This window comes from Branchiostoma floridae, chromosome 5, assembly GCF_000003815.2.
Source record: "Branchiostoma floridae strain S238N-H82 chromosome 5, Bfl_VNyyK, whole genome shotgun sequence".
Taxonomy (NCBI): Eukaryota; Metazoa; Chordata; class Leptocardii; order Amphioxiformes; family Branchiostomatidae; genus Branchiostoma; species Branchiostoma floridae.
This window is the reverse complement of record NC_049983.1, coordinates 20,915,218-20,935,881: the sequence shown is the minus strand read 5'-3', so window position 1 is coordinate 20,935,881 and position 20,664 is coordinate 20,915,218. Positions and strand designations below refer to the sequence as shown.

Genomic DNA, 20,664 nt, shown 5'->3' with positions numbered 1-20,664 from the left:
TGATCAGTAAAAAGCTGTTCAATTGCCTAAAAAAGCACTTACTTTACTACCTTCTTTTGCAAAAACGTTGTTCTAAAGTTGTATTCTTGGGTCCGATTGCTTTTCCTGGAGGCATACATGTATCAAGCTATTTCTATTCACGTGAATCATAGCCGACCTGCTCAAAACTCTAACCATTGTCAGTAAATTATTCGTGAAGCTTAATTGGTAGCACATTAGCACATACAATGTAGTATGTTATCTAGTCCACGCAGACCACCTTATACTGACCGAACAGATACATGATAGTCCAGTCTCTTATTAAGTCCCATAGGCAGAACTAATAATAGCTAATAATAGTCCTGGAGATGCAGAAAGATGTGAAGATGTCAAAACCTTGACCCACTGTCCTGTAGAATTAAATAACATACAGACAGCAAGGATTGCAGTCGCCATGGAGCTGATATGAGCACAATAGAGATTGTTAGACTGGCACTCAGTGGCAAGGAAATCAAATCAGACTGTCAAATATTTCTAAAAAAACTCAAACCATTCTTCTGGTAGTAACATGTTGAATGTGGCATGAAAACTTCAGGGAGAGTTGGGGATGAGAGATTCCGCAACCTATGGGCTTGAACTTGAAACACTGCAGGCAGCATGAAGGACTTGAAGGGCCGGTTGGGTTTAGTAGAAGTGCTTGAGACTACATTAGGGATGTTTACGCTACAGCGTAGGTGAAAGGTGGGAACTCTGCTAGGATACCAATCTGAGCAACAGAACAGGAATGACCCTAATGGGCTTTTAAGGTTCATCTACATATTTTGAAAACAAGACAATGAATGACTCCGAATCAAGCATATTGACCTGCAAACAGGGTGATTTTTCATAACACACATACATGAACAGATGTGTTCCTTCAAACTGTTATGAACTGCAAGTTCAACAATATTTATCTCAAGATGCAAGATGATTCTTTACACATTCTAGGGAGAGTAGACATGCTTCACAGAAGAGCTGCAGAATAATAAGTAAGTAGTTTCCATAGGCACTCCTTCACTTGTTGCTGAGATGAAGGTGATCTGTGTAGTAAAGTACAGCTGCAAAATGTACCAGCAGCAACCCTTATCAGAACAAATCAGACCACTTTGCAGAAGCACTTTCTCCTGGCTTCATATTCCGTGTCATGCTGTGTGGGCAGTGCTTTTTCTTCCACTTTATCATCACTGAAGGTTCACTGTAGTTATGGTAGAACAGTGATATATACTGATATGCCTGCATTCTTTTCTTCTCACTTCAGCTTTAAAGAGACAGAGTAATAGATCATCCTTTGAAAAGTCAGCAGACATATATACTAGAATACAAAAAAAAGCAGAATTGTATAAAAGCAGAGATGGGTCTTCACAGAACAGCACAAATTTAAGCACCATTCAATCTCACAAATACTTAATAATTCTTAAGTAAACATGACAAAGCCAAATTAATCCTACAGCAATCAACTTAACAAATGAACTGTTTAGTTGAAAAGCTGTTAAGGGACTCCGAATAGACTGACAACAAAGGCTCTTGCCGCCTGGAAGAGTTGTCACCAATCTGTCAGCAAACATTGCAGAGTTGAGGGGAACAACAAAACTGGAAAAGAGGCAAAAACACTTTGACGATGTTTATGCAAAAAGAATGAGTCAGTGTCGACTTCTTGAGGTTATGCTAGAGTATTCATTGATGGTGCATTCTCACAATATTACTTCCAACAAGTATTCTATATCAGTATACCATGTATTTTCCATATTAGGCAAATTTTGTACAATACAGCCTACTAGTAGAGGGATTTTTTAAAAACATATACCGTATATTCTCGAATAAAGTACGCACTTTTTTAACTTTTCAAAATTGAAAAGGTGCTACAAGTTGTTGCCAAAGTTGGGGTGCGTACTTTATTTGAGGTTACTGCACAGATAAATGGTAAGAAAAGCCTAAAATAAAGCAAGGTTTACACTTCTAGTAATGTTTCAAAACATACACATTGTTGTTGTCTTTAAGTTGTCTAAACATGAAACGAAGAAATTGTCTTAACATGATTTACATATTAACAGTGTCATTTGCATACAATCCTTTTGAGTTAGTGACTTTGACTTGTACAACTGGTTTTGCCTGATTTCTTCTACCAGTTCTCAGTGATTTTTATAATTTGCAGCAGGCAATTCACAAGTTTATAGAGACAATGACAGTGTAAACCCAGGTTATTTTATGCAAAATGACCTGGGGAAAACATCATAAATTCGAATTTAGTTAAAGGTCTGTTCAAAACTGGTGGAGAAGGGGTGCGTACTTTATTTGAGTTTTTCCATTTTACCTTTCAGTCCCAAAGATCTGTCTAAGACTTGTCCAAAATCAGGGGTGCGTACTTTAATTGGGGTGCGTACTTTATTCGAGAATATACGGTACAGTCTTGTTCTTTTATTCAATGAAAAGAGCAGCTAACTTTGTACGGCCTCATAAACATACCTACAAAATCTTACAAATATCAACCATGGTGCTTGATCCAATCGCAGAATGGCTCTGGCCCAAAAATACGTGGAAGTGTTCCAGCCAATCAGTCATCTCCTTATCACATGTCCAGCAGCAAAAACATAGGCACTTGACAGGGCCTAATAAACTCTGCCATGCCAAGACAGTTGCATGCTTGTAGAACTTTCAGCATACACAAAAGTGCTACATCAGGACAGGAACAACAAAGCTCTACATCAGCTTTGATAATAAAGAAGAAAAAGCTGTCATCATTCTCATCTCTCGTGTACATTTTGTATATCTGGATTAGTCCATTCTTTCAGAATATTGCAATGTTGCAATTGTAAATGTCTGTTCCAAGCTGGCCTAGCTCAGTACAGATTCAGATTGAAGTTGTAGTACCATCACCGTCATCTACTATGCATTTGGCCTTGTTTTCTAACTTTTATGTAGCCTGAATTCGGTTAGTTCACCAGGTGAGTGTGAGAGTCCTGGTAAACTAACCAGGCTGATACTCAGGATAACTTTCATGGCCCTAGGTACCAAAAATGTTCTTGATCATTTGATGACACTTTCCACAGGAAGCTTTCCCTGAACCATGAGAAAACTTGATCATCCTCACAATGTGGGCAAGAATATTATAGGGCAGCGTCCAAAAGGGGGAGGGCATGGGTGGCTGGGTAAGAAAACCTGGAGCCAGTGTCTACAGTCTCAACACTGTAGGGGATTGCCAAAGGTTGTTATTACCTCCATGAAATGTCATGGAGGTTATATTTTACCCAGCGTTTGTGTGTCTGTCTGTCTGTCTGTCTGTCTGTCTGTCTGTCTGTCAACAAGATAACTCAAGAACGGCTGGATGGATCAGTTTCATACTTGGTGTGTTGGTGGGGTGCGATGAAAGCTGGAAGTGATTAGATTTTGGGCCCCCTAGCGGCTTCCCTTGGTACTGCAGCGCAACTTCCGGTTTTGCCATCTCGTGTTCTGAACACGCTATGGTCACAATTTTTGAGTGTTAGATAGCTCTTGTGCTCAGGAATAAGTGACATAAGTTTGGGCCCCCTACCAACTAGGTTTGGGATAGCAGGGGCATTTTTGTCAAAAACTTCTGAAGAGGATAACTCAAGAAGGGAACAATGGATTTTCATGATTTTTGGTATGTAGGTACCTTAGACAATGTTGCACAAGATAATATACTAATTATGCAAAATAGGAGTACATTTGCATAATTAATGAGAATATTCTATCATTCATAGCAGTTTTTTCAATGTATCTCTTGTCCCGGACATAATATAGTCTTGACATTTGGGTGGTAGATAGCTTGCAGTGTCATGACAAAGTTGGGCAGATTTCAGCCCCCTAACATGTAATTTCGGAACTGCAGGGGCGTTTTTGTCAAGACATTCCAAAGAGGATAACTGCAGAAAGGATTGACGGATTGGCATCATTTTAGGGGTGAAAGTAGCTTAAGCAAAGGTGATCATAATGATATACATGTTATGCAAATGAGGACCTTATTTGCATAATTAATGAGGAAATTGTATAATACCATGATTAGCAATAACTGACTTCAATAAATGTAACACTTAGTAATTGTGATAGATGGAATATAAGCAGATACCAAATATGGTAATGAGGAACTTATTTGCATAATTTATGTAAAAATTGCAAGGCCGCTTTATGTCAATGATGAACAACACCACGCATAAATTGTGTTAATGTGTTAGTCAATTGCATGAAATTTACAAAAGCTCTAAATTTTCATGGAGGTATGAGGTTGCCGAACTCTAGTTACAGCATGCAGTAATGATGGGGTGTTGGCATAGTCCCCCTGCACTGGAGCAGAAGGGACTGCAGTGTCTGCCTGAAGCTGCCTTGTCATACACATTACAAGTCTGGTAATTATACCTTCCTGACCAAGACATTTTCCACAGGGCTGATCTGAGGATGGAGAGGTTAAACTGTTGGTAATTATTCACAATCACAGAGGCCAACGCTACCTTCTGCCTACAAGACTAGCACCTTACATTCCTCATACATGTACAATCAAACTTGCCCAAAAGACCACTCGGCAAACCGATCAAATCTACAGATGATCAATATAGGTAGGATTTTTTGTGTCACTGGGAAAAATTCACCCAAAAAGTGATCACATTTGCAGTGGTGACTTGTACAGGTTTGACTGTACCCACAATTTGGTCTTCAGAAGATTTAAACCTGCCATTTGGGTCCAAAATTTCTAACAGTAACAGGTGCCCAGGAACCGAATGTAAAAAGCTCTAATGAAGCTGAGAAAGCAATGCACAAATTTGCTGTACATGCTACCAAGAAGTTATTTATAATATTAAGTTCAAAGTTTGGTCATGGTTGTATGATGCTTTCAAAACACGAAAGAGACCTTAAACCTCTATTGTGCAGTATACTGGCATGCAAAATGGCCAGGTCTAATACCACATATTTCAACAGTTCTGAACAAATATACTTTCCAAAGCTGAAAACTGCAGAGTTGCTTTTCTTGCTGAGCAGGAGTTTTCACAAGCTTGGTGCTGCTTGTACAACCTGTCCTATTCTTGGAACAACACGGGTGATTTATTGTAAACAGTCTGATCCCCTTCAAGCCTCTACACTGCAAGCCTGATTTATCCCAATCTTCTATTGTTTATGACCTGCCTTGATCTGTAACATGAGGTTAACTTGCTAAGACACAGGGATGACCTAATGCTCTAAGTTTGGCTGGGTCGTGAGCAAACTCTAGTCCCTCAAATGGGCCGCTGGACACACTGTGGATCAAGCAATAAAGTCTTGGAATGCAATGTTCCATTTGTATTGGTGGGCCTGAAAACAAAATCAAACCAAATCTCTGCGTTTGGAACATCGGAAAAGTAGTAGTATAGGACACTTTCACAAATGAAAGCTGAAGACAGGTTGCAAACAGACATGTTTATGCGTGTCATATAAAAAAAAATCATTTGGTTTTGATATTCATTTACAGGTATCTCCAAGTAGAGGTTAAAGGAGGAGATTATTTCCTCCTCTTCTGATTGGCACTCACTGGTTTTATCTATGACCACTGATTGAGAGTAGGCTGTCTGGAAACAGGTAACAATCTCCTCATTCAGCCTCTGCTTGGAAAGTAGGTTGCTGTCAAAGCCCTGTCCATTGGGTGATCACTGCAGATACTGTACCTGTAGGAACCCTGAAGATCCTGCATTCAATATTCCAAATCCCCTGATGATTAATCTTCATCAGGAGAAGATTAGGCATCAAAACAAACACTCAATGCTTTGGACAAACACACTAAATCAACTGTAGCCACAGACTGAAGCCCCCCAACAGTTTGGAGAAGATCCTATCTTCTCATCCATCATTCTAACCCTAGCCTATGCCTATCAGAGTTCAGATACCCTTTCTGTGGTTAGGATCTGCTGATTTCATCTATAGGAGTTGTGGGCAATAGTCAAGGGAAGGCAGTGCCAAGTGGAACCAGATTCTTGAAACAGATCTGGAAAGTTTCTTGGCAAACTCTCATGGGCAGTAATGTTCTGGCTGCGATATCAGCATCTGTCAGACAGATTTTTGGAACAGGAGTTCAATTTCTGAAAGCAACCAGGATTTCTGTTCATACATGCCCTGCATACTTAAAGTATATATTACATTCTTCTTGCAGCTATGATCAAACTGTAAAATAAAAACATGAATCCATCCTCATAGTATTTTCTAATATGAAAATATCCCTTTCATTGATATATTGTATTCATAAAATAGTCATGTTTCAAGGACCATTCTTGAACAGATACAAAAGTACTCGATGCAGCTGATACTTAGTATCACATCGTACATAATTACACTGATATTTTGTAAGGAATGAAAAGGCAGTAGGTCTGTTTGGAAATCCAGCAGTGGGATCATCTATAAAACAGCCTGACAGAATATTTCTGGTTGAACCTTTTTCATGATGAATGAGGGAATGGTGGAAGGATCTGCCACAAAGGTGCCAGTCCATCTGTACTGTACCTCATCAATTTCAACTACCTGTAGTTGTGCATTTGCATTGATCTTTTTGAAAGTCAGGTCTCAGGGCAGATGTAATGATATGCAGGTGAGAGCCTTTTTTGGTAACTCTTCGTTGAGAGTTCAGTGGATCAGGAACAAAGCGGCATGAAGGCCTCGATGAACATGTAGTCCAAATCGTACAGTTGCAAAGGTTGCTATATGAAACAATATAGCGAACTATACACTAAGTGTGAAATCCTTCCATCACGCATTCTCGATGCCACAAAATGTAGACCTTTGATTTGACAGAGGCTATGGGCAACATTTTCCTTGACCTGCTTCAGAGCAAGTGGGCAGAAAAAAACACTGAGGTGTAGATGGACATAAGCAGAATGTGTTGCAGGTCAAATTCCTGTACAAGTGAGAATGTTTTTCCAGACATGGTTGGAGATCAAAAGGTCTGTGGATGCATTTTTGTGATTGCTGCTTCAACTGGTCACGTCATTAGCTCTGTAGATAACCTGTAGCAGGGGGTGGGTGACTAATGATGCAAGGTTGGGCACAGAAATGTTCATCAAGCTGGAACAAGAGCCTGTTATAATCCTATGTCAGAGACATGGTTGAAGAGGTTTGATAATGGGGCACTTGAATATCTTGAATAGAAAATCACATACAAGTACATAGGATGTACATATAATTAAATGTTAAATTGAATTCATTAGAGAATTGTGAACAGGTAAATGTATAAATGAATGATACACTACAGAAAAAGGAAAATATAATTAGGAAAGAAAAGAGATGCAACGACAGTAAAGGGAAGGAAAGAGACCATGAAAAATGTTGGGTTCATCGTCAGGTATGTGAAGGTCATGAAACGGTGATTCTGAGGCTTGTTACCCTTCACCTTCCCTGCTGACCCCACCACTAACACCACAGTGGGAAAGTCTTCAATTTCATATACCATTGCCTTCACAGTAGGGCATCTCTTCCACATGGAGAAAACAACAGTTCTGCCTCTGCCTACACAAATAAACACTCTCCAAACTTGAGACTACAGCCAGAGAGGTTTTGTTTCTAAAGTATAAGCCATCTTAATCCTGTACGTGTTTAATCAAAGTAGTTAACACTCTAGAGTGACGTAGAAAGTACATGTATCTGTGCCAATGGTAATATTCTCCCATCTGTACAAGCAAAGTTGAGTCTTTTGTTATTTATTCAAAAGTCTAAAGTTTTGCAATAACTTGACATGCCCTATTTTTGTTGACTTTGATGGGTTTGCCCATAACCTTGCAAGGCAAACTTCATCCATGATATTTTCTTTCAATAAATGAAAAAATGCAGCTTGTTGGTGGTGATAAAACATTTAATGTGAAGTTTATAAACTGACGTGATATCGTGATCTGCTTTACTGTGGCCCCAACATTCCCCAGTAAGCAGTGGTACTTATGTTGACCAGGCAGGAGGTGAGGCCCCATGGATCTAACACATGCCAGCTGACCTTGGACAAGTTGGAGGTGCTGGGAGACCGCTGAACTTGAAAATCACTGCCTGGCTGCTAAAGGTGCTGCTACTAGGGCAGTCTGATATGCTGGCATGCTGAGTTTCACAAATTTGTTGAATTTTCCCACAGAAAAGAACTTTGATGGTCTATACATTTTTACAACACCTTTTATATATGTATCATGAAAACATAGCAATATTTGTTATAGACAAATGCTAAGCTAAACATTACCATTCAAACTGACCAATGAAAATTTTCAAGAACTTCTGAAATGGAAAAACTCATATTTGTACTAAAAACAATCTCTCTATTCAAAGGGCTTGCTTGCCCTTTATTTCACCTCACCTACTGTCTATATAAATTATCTAGGAAATGTTCTTTACAACCACTGCTAATTTTTCTTGCCTTTGGCATCAGCAATGTCACAAATGGTGCTTTTGGAATTTCAACAGTTGTTGAAACGTTACTGACTTGAGACCTGGATGGTAAGGAATGTCCAAAGATGGCCATAACCTTCAAGACAAGTACAAAGCCTTGCCTCTTCAAACAAACACAGGAACTATAGGGACTGACTTCACTTTGGGTTTTCCCTGGTCAGTCAGGCCTCACTTGCTGGTAAAACAAACAGCGCGCCTGTTTTGGCAGGGCTTGTTAGGAAATGGCAGGTTTATTTTGGCTACTTAGTTGAGAGACAGAATCCTGTTATTGCCGTAACCGCAAAACGGCCGACGACGCCAGTACGTGCGAGCTACTCTGAACACACACATACTCATTCTCTGGTCTTGTAAATACTCCACCATCGCACTGTCCTCAGCTTGGTTGTTATAAGAGAAGGCTGAACCAAAATCACCATTCGCCCACTTTGTCAACAAGCGTAGTATGGTTCAAGACATTTGTGGACAAATTTGGCTGGACTGGACCAATGTAGCCTGCTTGGCAAATAAACAGAGATCAGAGGATACCCAAGGAATTTTATCTGCGCCACAAATGGGACACCTAATCTCACAGTAATCATCTGTGACCAAAAATCTTAAGTACAGAGCAAGACTTTCTTTGACACCTCTATAAACTACAGAGTTTATCTATGTAGAGTCACTGTTTTACATTAGTGCATAGTCATATGTTCTTTCTAACTCATATGCAGAGCCAGAGTCCGAAAGACACAAAAATAATGTGTTTTCTAATCACCATCATGATTTATTTAAAATCACAGCCTAAATCCATTGGGCGGAAAAACAAAGCACTTCTATGATAATGAATAAACAAAAGGTATGACAAAAAAACAGAGTGAATTCCAGAAGACATCACAGGGATTAGAAGCTTTCGTATCATTGATGTAACTTTCTCTTTGGCTTAGAATGTAATTTTTTATTGAAACATTTTGTTAGTCACAAATGTGAATATTGTACTATACAAAATGTAAATGAGAAAAATGAGAAATGACTTACCTCTACAAGTTTTCTCTGAAGTGGACTTAATTCAGACAAGACTGGACCGTTTGGAACTTTTGCTCCCTCTTGCTCCATCCCTTCTAGAATGTTCCTCTGTACAGAGTTGATCCATGCATTGCCCTGAAGGCCAAGTCCAACCTTTCGGCCCTTCCTACTCGGGAGCAACGCCTCTTCTTTGGAAACTTGTGAATCCATCGTATATGTGAGATACAGGGAGAACACTGTCACAGCCAGGACCAGAAGGGAGATGTCCCTCCATGGGGATCGCAGGCTGCATAGGAACCTCATCCTGGTATAGTGTCTGGTACAGGCACTTCCAGCCATGCCGCATCAGTGCCAGTGATGTTGCCGCAGAGCTCTCAACGGCTCAGGTGATTTACATGGAGATACACTGTACTGAACCAGGCCAGCCGTTACGCCCAATCCTGTTTGGGAAGGTGTTTGTTCCTCCTGCTGCAGATACAGTTTCAGCATCCCCATACTGCAGGCAGGTTCCCTCTCCACACTCCAGCACACATGACTGAACCGAAGGCCTGCTTTCCCCACTCACTCTCATTACATCCCACTATTGGTGCACATGGGGAGGTGTGTTATTGGGGGGAGGGGCAAGGCTAGGGATGCATAGGTAGGTCCAGGCATGTCAGGTATGCAGTGCTGTTTCTTGACTTCCGCCAGGGTAGTCACCGAAACCTCAGCAGCAGGCTTCTCCTGAGGAAAGGACGGGAGAGGATAAGGTTACTGAAAACTTCAGGCAACAGCGCCACCCTGCTGCAGGGGTAGGCACAAGGGATTCAAAACAACTTCCTTCCTAGAACTTTCCCCAAGTTCATTAACCCAGCTGATCTGTAACCCTGCCCCCTTCTAAGGGTGATCCCTGTTATTATGTATCTGGTCTCTGTATGGGGAAACCAAATCCGATCTGAAGTGGACGCTTGGTCACTTAGCATGTGAAAGGCTATCTGCCACTTCAGCTGTAGCCACTCTTATAATCCAGATATGGTGCTAAATATAGGGCTCCCACCCAGTGCTGCAGTGCTGGGTTCTCTGCTGCATGCAGAAAAACAACTCATAGGAATGTAGGCGTGTTGCCAAGGTAGCAAGGGTTCACCTTCACATCAACAACTCTCTGGCTTTATTTGTGCTGAAAGTTCAGGTTCAGATATTGGGAAAATGAGTACAAACACATTAAAGAAGTAAGGAAAACACTCTGGTGTCAATAACTTGAATAAGAGTGATTGGAGCCCTTGCCACTCCAGGCATTTCTGGTGAGGGATACTTGGCATCTTCTGTGGTTTTCTGCCCATATCAGTTGACCACACATCAGGCAGTTACACATGCTCCAGAGATCAGGACCAAAACACAAGAGGCATTTCCCATCAATCATCATTCCTTCTGAATTTTGTTCTGTTTTCTTACTACCAGGACTCCAATTAAAAGGGCAATTTCCCAAAAGTTCTAAAATTATACACAAAATAGTTATAGCAGCTGTTGACAAGATTTACAAATAACTTGTCATTCTGAGTATTTTCTCAATGTTTGATTGACAATTTCCTGATGGACAGTCTACTTCCAATACTCACTTAAATGGTTGCTACTAAGAGCGAACATGGATTAAATAGCTTGGATTCTGTTACCATAATAATGATGTGTCTCCACATACCCCTGTCCCCATTTCTCTTCAGCTCATTTCTATTTGACTGCACTTTTGCTATCCATCAGAGGAACATAACACCTGTTGTTTGATGAGAGACCATGAAGGAGCTGCCAAATGTTAGTTTAGTTAGTCATGCCTTGCCTCTTGTTTCTTTGGGTCAATTTTGACTTTGATTTGACATATCTATATTTCATTCTAGATAAATATGTAGAAAACAGAGACTACCTTTAGTCACAAATCATTTTTGTCATATATTCAATGACTTGAAAGGGACTGTTATTTTGTCAAGTACATGTATTTTCAGTGGAATACTATATACTATATTGTTGATTAGAAGAAGAAACTGTGACACAAGAAACTACTCCTGTACCTGCTGTAACATTTGTCATTTCTAATGCGATTTACATTCAATAAAGAATTAAACAGCACCATTTAAGGAAGCTTGTTCTTTTTTCTGTTTATCAAAATGACATCCACTACATCCAGTGATCTGGTAAACCCCTTCCCAGCCCAGGCAGTCTGTATCCCATCATAGGGCAGGCTATCAGCTGGTGTAAACCAGGGCAGGCCCTCCTGACACAAATGGACCCACAAATCAATCATCTGTCAACCAGAAGCTGATAGAGGGTGGGCCCACATCAGAGCAAAAGAAAAGTTGGACATAATATAACAGTTCATTCAAGGACAGTATATAATTTTCCAATTTTTTTATCTCATCAAAATGCAAACTTCTCAAGACACCCTTTCTAAGTCTGCTATCAAACCTACCTTTCTATATACTTCGCAAATGTTAATCATCTCACTACTAACAACTGACATGCATAGTGGCACCTTATCTTTAATAATCTCCAAGCAGATCCTATGGAAGCATAAGATACAAATGTACTATCAAAAGCTGGCAAAAGTGTGTAGCCGGCCTAGGAGTATGCATTGGCTTCCAATATGCTACCTACCAGAGGATCTGCTTGGAGATCAATTCTTAACACCACTCAATCCGATTTCACATTCTTGACCTGATTAAGTAGTAAGGTATTACACCTTTCTTATCAATATCATAGGATGGTGTAAAGGGTAGGTTTGAAGTAATTTTTCTAGAAGATGAAAGAGAAAAATGACTATACCAATCATTTAAGAGGGCATCTTGCCCTATATTTGCTTGGAATGGAAACTGTTTTTGAAAGGGTGACATAAATGATAAACCCAGTAACTCCCTACCTATTCTATAGCACTTCACTTCTAATGATAGCAAACAATTTTATATCTGTTAAAAAATGAAACATCGCTACATGTATTTGTATTCATATACAAATATTATTACATATAGTCAGCCATGCATACATACAAATGTACATGTACAGTATAATCTAGAAATACACACATGTAGCTATTCCCAAAGAGATCCTTTTTAAACTCCTTGTTGTTCCTGAGTTTACAAGAACTGGCTAGTACCAAGGGTTTCCACATAAGGAATGGCAGAGGCCTGACCCCAGGGCAGTAACAGTTGACACAACCACAATTATCAAGGTTAGGAGAAAACCCACAGCATCAAGCAGGAATGTGTGCTGAAGAAGTACTTCCAGACCAGACCTGCCTCTGCATGGAGAAGGTTGAATACAGTTACTATACGTATACTACATAGATAACTGTGTCCGAGGGCATATTGAACCTACTGTACTTCACAAATGGGGGTGGAGGGCACCTGGTCACATTTATTACATTACCTTTGCCTAGAAGGTTATGTTCTTGGTACCATTTGTAAGTATATATGTACTTACATTGTATGTATGTATGCAGATGAACAGCAGATCTTGAGAATGCCTGTATGGATTCTCTTGATATTTGGTATGTCGGTCTTGATAAGATCTTAAAATGATTAAATCTTGGTCCCCCTAGCGGCTTGTCATGGTACTGCAGCAGAGTGAGGATATTGTTGGGACAGTCAAGCAAGTGTCATTCAAAATTTAGATGTCTTGTTACTGAAAAGGCTGTCTTCGATCTTTGTCAGTGGTCGATTCTGCCACAGCCTGGTCAAAAATTCTATAACTACACCAACATCATAGTTTTATGATGACCTATGTTGTCCTCATGACAGATGTGACCATGCCGTTAAAATACACCTCAAAGTATCTCAAAGTCACTGATCACCTTTCAAGGCTGTTCCCTTCCCTTATTTATTCATGCATCATAAGGGTAGTCCCTTTTGTTTAGTTTTAACTGATTTCCAAGGGAACCCTTTAATACAAAATCATAACAAGTAAAGAAACAGGAAAATCATACTAACATGGGATAACTTGTAAACATCTACTCCATGTTTATATGATATCCCTTTTTTTTAATCAAACAGAAAAATTTTGTCTGTGCTACCACAGAAAGTTTATCACTTCATTGCATGTACTAAAATGTTGAATTGATTAATATAATGGAAATCAAAGTTGAAGATAAATTAATTGTCAACAAAAAAATCCAAAAGGATACCCGCCATGGATACTGGTCTATAGCTCTGTGAATGCAGTAGAAGTGTTCTTTAATATCATAGGAAAGTTAAGTCTACAAGAAGTGCTTGAGCAAAGCACATCTTTAATAGCATTCCTCAGGGTAGTGTTCTGCTTTCATGGCAAGGGCACAAACAGACAACAGACAAGTCTTTGTCAAGGGGATGTGCAAAATCCTCTTCTTGCAATTTAAATGTGCTCAAGAGACAGTTAATCATCACATCCACCAAAAGAGGTCATATCTAGAACAATGATAATGGACTGGTCGGCTTGCCAGATAAAGGCAAGATTTACATAATTTATTTTGCAAACTAGTCATTAAAGGTAATTGTCCCAAAAAAAATGGTAAGAAGGAAATGCTCAGTGTAGAATGAAATTTTCCTGTCATTAACTCACCAGTCCTCTTGCTCCGCTACCAACTAGTCATAAAAAATAATTGTCTCCAAGATTGTCCTAAAGAAAAGTTACAAGGGAAATGCTGAGTGTAGAATAAAATTTTCCTGTCTTTACAAAATGTAACTCACCGGTCCTTTTGCTCCACTACCTGTAGCTTTGTTCAGGTTTCCAAATGGCTTACATGTACTGTTTCTCTTAGCCATATTTCCATCATAAAAGGACTACCCCACCAGGATGGCTGTAAGGATCTTCACTCAACCATATTGGGGATAAACCACAGGCACCGCCAAATAAATCAGCCTCTTTCAACCTCCTTGCCTTAACAAAGTAGATTCTAGTGCCTACATGTGGCATCAATAAAGGAGTTTTCTTAATCTGGCACCAAGTTTTTTTTCTTTCCACACTAAATACTAGACTTCTTTTTGGGACCAACTGGATTATTTCCAGCAATCTCTTTTGAATAAATTAATTTTTGATGACTTAACACCGCCAAACTGACCAGGCCTTCGGGCATAATGGTTTGCTCCCTGGGTTTGTGATCTGGCGGCCAGAATTCCAGGAGCCAGGAGACTGTACATGCAGGTGAAAATACTGATTGTAGCTCCAGTTGACCACCAGTGACAGTGACTTTCAAATAAAATATACACCCAAACTAGTCCCATCTGTCATCATCCCCACATTTGGACTAGATTACTATCCAGCCAGCCAGTCATGTTATTTTGACTACCCAGTTTCCCTCAGTCCTACAACAGTACAAGATGGGACTCTCTGCAAATTCTAGTGTAGGTCCCTTAGGACCTAGAAGGGTCAAACACTTGGCCTAGTTTTCTCCAAATCCTTTTACTCTACTTGTCTCACTCCAACTACAGTGGCCATAGCCTTGCCGTGTTTAAGTAGGGTTAAAAATGCTGAATATCAAAATATAGGTTCTGAATACACTATGCAGAAAACTCTGTAACAGTGGTGTTTAAGTACTGCCTATTGTCCTTGCCCAAACGCACTAGTGCTTTTGTGGCGACGGTGATAGCGTTCGTGATTTGTGATCTGCCGACCCCGGTTCGATTCCGGGTAGGGGGCATGTTGTTTCTTTCTGTTCTTACTCGCCCCTCTGAATTTTTACAATGGTTCCCACGCCGGCCCTGTGAGTAACAGGCTAGTATGTGCCACACAGGGATGTCGAACTCGGAGATTCGAGGACGAATCTTGAAGAAAAGGGGGAGTAGTGTAACAGTGGTGTTTAAGTACTGCCTATCGTCCTTGCCCAAACGCACTAGTGCTTTTGTGGCGACGGTGATAGCGTTCGTGATTTGTGATCTGCCGACCCCGGTTCGATTCCGGGTAGGGGGCATGTTGTTTCTTTCTGTTCTTACTCGCCCCTCTGAATTTCTACAACTCTTCTTATATGATATACATCCATGTATCTCACAGTCATACAAGGCTACCCTAATCTGTCACCCCTGGGGTTGGGGGGTAGGGGTGGAGTGTGCTTACATCTCATTACTGTACTTTGTTTTCCTACCAAGAAAAACAGGACACTGAAACCCTATCCCTGCAGAGTGGTGATGGCTGGCATATTTGTGGCCACTAGCCTAACTCTAAAAAAAAGTCAGCTAATAAGGAAAGAAAGCAGACTCCTGAAGTACAAGGAAGTAATTAGCTCTTATCTGTACAAAAACTTATACCCAGAGTGAACTCCAGCCAGATTAGCTACCCCAGAGCAAATGCTGGATAGTTGGTTGTGTAAACTTGTATCCTTTTTAACTGAGGAGAAATGATTAGCCAGTTGACTGATTGACTTACTTTCTCACTCTCCTTTTTTCTCTCCTTCTCATGTTACTTAGATAATAGATCCATTGATTTAAGAGAGCGAGAATATTTTTACATCAAGACTTCAACAAGAGGAAACAAACATTCCTGATGAAGTGGATCAAGGCTTTCCACAAGATGTTCTCTTCCTGCAAGATCTGAAATAATGTACAACAATATACAATGTATATAAATGGAACCATTCAGTTCTTCTACCTATAGCCATATCTAGACCATTAAAGTCATTCACGCATTGAACCAATATTCTACCCATGTACATCACAGGAAATGCTACGATACAGTTCAGTTAGATTCTCTCCACAACAAACCAAATCTTGCAAGGAGACATCATCATATTGACATTAGCAGTCTAAGTTGCTAAGAAACCTGACCTTGCAGCACTTGTCTCTCACTGCTATGCTGAAGATGCGTCCGGTTCAGTGCCACTCTTCCACCAGACCAGAGCCCGCACAGCAAAACAACCCCACCTCTGCAACAGACAGCCCAAGCTGAAGACTGGGTACCAAAGCATAGACAAAATTATTATTTACAGCAGAAAAAAAACTTGCCTCTATTGTCTCTTTGATAAAGACTGAATGAACGTTGGTAGGAAGATGAAAAAGAGGACATCTATCATTTGAGGTCTGTATTTGCCATCTGCTGGGCTGGTGCAGGGATGGTTTTGTCATGCTGCCATCCCCCTGTCATGTTAACAATGATGAATATGTTTATTCTTGTCCTGACTGGAGATGGTGCCAGGGCTGACCCCTGCCGCACCCTCCCTCTGCTGCACTCTGCTGATCTCACAGGTGTTCAAAATCTGGAACGCCACATAATGTCAACAAGGACAAAACAGTTTAAAGAATTCCCAAACAGATAAGAAAAGGGTCTAACCTATGCCACTTGCCCTTTACTGTACTACAAACACACCTCATACTTTGCCTACCTGTGTCTAGCCTGGATACCAGACCCAAGCCCGATGTAAAAATATCTATCTCACATAAGTATTTTTGAGATTCGGCTGGGGTCTGGTATCCAGGCTAACCTGTGCCCAATGTGCATCATCACTATGTGTCAAAATTCTTCAAGCACTCTTTGGGAAACATTGAGAGATGACTAGATATGGAACTATACAATGTATCTCCCTTTACTTTGCAATAGTCCCAGTTTGATGCCCTACTTGTCATGTTTGGCAGTAAATTGGTAATGGTTACAAGGTTAGGAAGTAGGAAGGAAGTTTAACTTCTAACACAAGGTCATTAGATGAACAAGTGGCACCTGTTGCCACAAATACTGTCTCCATCCCTTTGTGTCCTTCTGATATCCAGGTCCAAAGCTAATGAGCAGCTGTGTTCAATCAAGTAGATTTCAAGCAGCCTTATTGGCTGAGTACAATACGATTTACTTGGAACCTGGATTTAAAAATTAGGTCAGGAGGAAGGATGTTGCAGTGGGGTGCTCATATATCCTGCTGTTATGTTTTTCCAGTTCCTGCTGTGCCATGAAATAGGTGTAACTGTTGAAAAGGCTTCAACATACAACCTGGCAACTGTCCTATCAGTAAGTTGTTAGAAGTTGAAAGGTGTGCGGGGGCGGAAGCCGGAAATGTTTCCCTTTTTTTTTAGATGCAATTAATGGTGACTGAAAGCTTCCAACACCACTGAAAACTTCCAATTCTGTGTGGACTTCATACGGAAAACTAGCCTGGTTACCAAACCCCAGCCCGATCTCAAGTATCTATCGTGCACGAAAGATATATCTTGAGGTTGGGGTATGGAATCCAGGCTAACGGAAAACAGGCACTATGTTGTTTATCCAGAAAGTGTGAATTATGAATGTCACATGGTCAATATCAAATCCAACTGTATTTTCCTTATATTACAAACACTGTGCCCATTTGGAGGGATATGACTGTGTCCTGCAGATGTCCTGGTTCTGGTACATTACACCTTTGTTTTTCATTAGCGCAGATTTGGCATGGTTTGTGCACATTGACATGTCAAGACCTCATCCTGACCTAGGCTGTGGGATACCAGGTAACAACCAACCCAGCATGTTAGCAGAAGCTGCAAGGTTCTATATCCTCTTTTATTTACAGTAAAGGAAAGAGGGCTTTTAACTTTCTTAGAACAAGGGATATATTATAATGCCCTTAGCTCTAATTGGCATACATGTAGAATATGATACTAAAGATTCATATAGTACTTTTGCTGCAGGAGGAAATGGTGGTAAATGGAGAAACAAGACTTAAGTACAGCAGTAAATATATATCATAGGTTGGAAAAGCACAATCGCAGTGACAAGAATCCCCGGTAGAAAGGTCACCAAAAACCTGCAAAAATAAAACCACCACAAAAGTTTCCTGACATACCGTAAAACCAGTAAAACAAGGAAGTGTTACAAGATAGGGATTGACTGGTAAAAAATATCTATTCTCACATTTGTTGACTTGATTTATATGCTGGTCAACAGTCTGTGGCCAAGTCTGGACCTTGCCCAGTTCACAGCGCTTGGGTCAGTGGTCAGTGGAGTAGAGGGCAGACGTGATTTGTCACAGTACTGCACAAACTACAAGAACCTCTTTGTTCCTCCTTCCTGCTGACTGATTCATGAACTTGCCACTATGCCCCAACATTGATCTTCTGGTAAATTATCACCTTACTGGGTGGTTGACGGAGTTCCTGGATTTCATTTTTCCTGTAATCTCTGGTCCGTGGCATGTAATGAAGGTAATGTCCTCTTCCCTTTCTGCCAAGCATGTAATGTAAGTGGCACCATCATGTCAGCTGTTGACAGGGTGTCCTGGCCTGTCTGTCCCACCTGACTCAAACAGTTGCCCTACTGTCCATCATCTACAGGGCACATCTACTGGCTCAGGCAGACTTTGTTTGCGTTCAGCAATAAAATGAATGATGCATTTAAAATATTATGTCACACAAGTCATCAAAATCATATTGATTGTCAGGTGAATACAAATGTATATACTAGTAGTCTATTATAGACTTCATATATTAAATACTAGTGCAATGCTGGAAATTTAATTTGTCAGCATATGTTTTCTACATCAACCAAGATTAATCAAGGTGTAAGTTCTGAAGCTCAATATATATCTTGTAACAGTTTGAATAGTCAATGGGTGGCAGCAGAAACATCACTCTAGATCTGGTCAAAAAGTATAAACCAAAATTTAGGGGGAAAACTACTTTCAGTCTCATAGTGACCCATTGAGCTTTTGAGATTACATAGCCAGAATACCAGAACTTCTTCTGTGACAGTGATATTCCTCTGACTCCCATCTCCAAACCACAAGATCCACATGTCTAGCTGGACCTAATTACAGGGAGGAAAGTTGTTAGACTTTCAGTGAAAGCCAAACGGCTGGAAGCCTGGAGATGGCAGGATGTTCAGGCTGTTATGGAGGAGACAACACCAGACCACAGGAAGACCACAGAAATTAGCCACCTTGCCCAAACAAAGATACTTGATCAATGTTAGATTATCATCAACGTCATAATTTTGTCCTTCTACAATAAAATGTTTACTTCTAAATAGTGACTTATTACTTTCTTCTTTACCAGCCTTTCATGCTCAGAATCAGATCATTCATTATGTCATTTGTAAATACTTCAATTTCTTTCTATTTTACAAACATTCATAATACTGCAAACACAGGTATGAATGGTTCAAGGATGCAACAGTATGGACCAGTTTATCTGAGCTTCAATACTATCTAGTGCACCTTCTTGAGTTTCATGAACCAAAAGTCCTTCACTCTAGAAACTGCATTAGAGTGGACAATAACATGTATCCCTCGGCAAACTTGTAAACAACATCCCCATCACATCAGTCAGCAATCTACATAATGATGATCACTCGTTTATTTGGTTGTGGGATCGTTAAAAGATGGTAAGACCTTTGCTTTCAACACTAGAGAAGTGAAGATAACTAGTACACATAACCTTGGCACAGTATGGAACGGAAAGATTGCAGTACTTGTGTAAGATTAGTTGACAGCCCGTGTGGAACTGAAATATTTGTGGACAGGCAAATGGGAACAGAAAAAGGAGTTACTCTGAATGACCTATTTATAGGTGTCAACATGACAGTTTCAAATTGAAATATGACGTGCATGATTGATACGTAAACGTTACATAGATTTGAAGAATAAACCTCCCAGGACTTTATCATATCTCCCTTTGCTAGCTAATATCACATAACAAGTAGGCAATTAAGGAAGCGAGATATGTGTAGGATAGCCCCATAGATCAGAATGATAGTTGCATGGGTTGCATCTGGGGAAACGATACAGAACAACAGGATAGCTCTTTTCCAAACAAAAGGATCCAAAAATAACACGAACACAGGCTTTGACCTTGGTTAGAAGTGTGTAGATTAGAAGGTGTCTTTGAAGTTTGATCTACCACACTGTCCGCCCACTTCTAACGTAAACAAACCCGTAAAATAGCGTCCTGCGGTCAAAACATGGCCATCAAAACATTACTGCCTACCTCGGTAAACCCGAAGCACTTTGAATCCTGGTGAAATATGGCTCCCTAGCAGACGAAATTCTTTTCTTCTGAAAATCCTTGCTCGACTTTGGCACAAAGAAGGTCTTCTGTATATGTTGCTGTCTTCCAGGGGACCTCTCTGGTTGTTCCTAAGATCTTGCGCACAAATCTAAACGTGATCCACGTGCTGGCAGGCCCCGAGAGTGCGGTGTTTGTACCGTGTGGCTTCCCGCTTCTCAACTGTCCTGTGTTTCTGCTTCATGTTTGTTTTTCCCCCAGCTACCCGGAAGTGACAGACGAAGTGACACCGCATCGAATCATGCTCAAGAAAGGAGTACCAGAAATGCCTTTCAAACCTAAATCTAAAGCATCGACGAGACAA

The 20,664-nt window shown here is 40.4% G+C and overlaps 1 protein-coding gene across 5 annotated transcripts in view; it reads right to left on the bottom strand.

The window, feature by feature from the left end:
- The window catches only part of LOC118415978 (cadherin-like and PC-esterase domain-containing protein 1), a 77,041-nt gene extending 56,459 nt beyond the window's left edge, over nucleotides 1–20,582 (bottom strand). For 3 of the 5 annotated variants that reach the window (XM_035820975.1, XM_035820974.1, XM_035820976.1), the window contains exons 1-3: nucleotides 20,283–20,581; nucleotides 16,167–16,290; nucleotides 9,424–10,134 (exon numbers count right to left, since the gene is read on the bottom strand). In XM_035820975.1, coding sequence (XP_035676868.1) covers nucleotides 9,424–9,750 — 327 coding nt within the window. In that variant the 5' untranslated portion in view covers nucleotides 9,751–10,134; nucleotides 16,167–16,290; nucleotides 20,283–20,581. Of the gene's footprint in view, nucleotides 1–9,423; nucleotides 10,135–16,166; nucleotides 16,291–20,282 lie in introns of all 5 variants that reach the window. The other 2 variants (XM_035820972.1, XM_035820973.1) reach the window with 2 other exon arrangements.
- Between the last annotated feature and the right edge of the window lie 82 nt (nucleotides 20,583–20,664).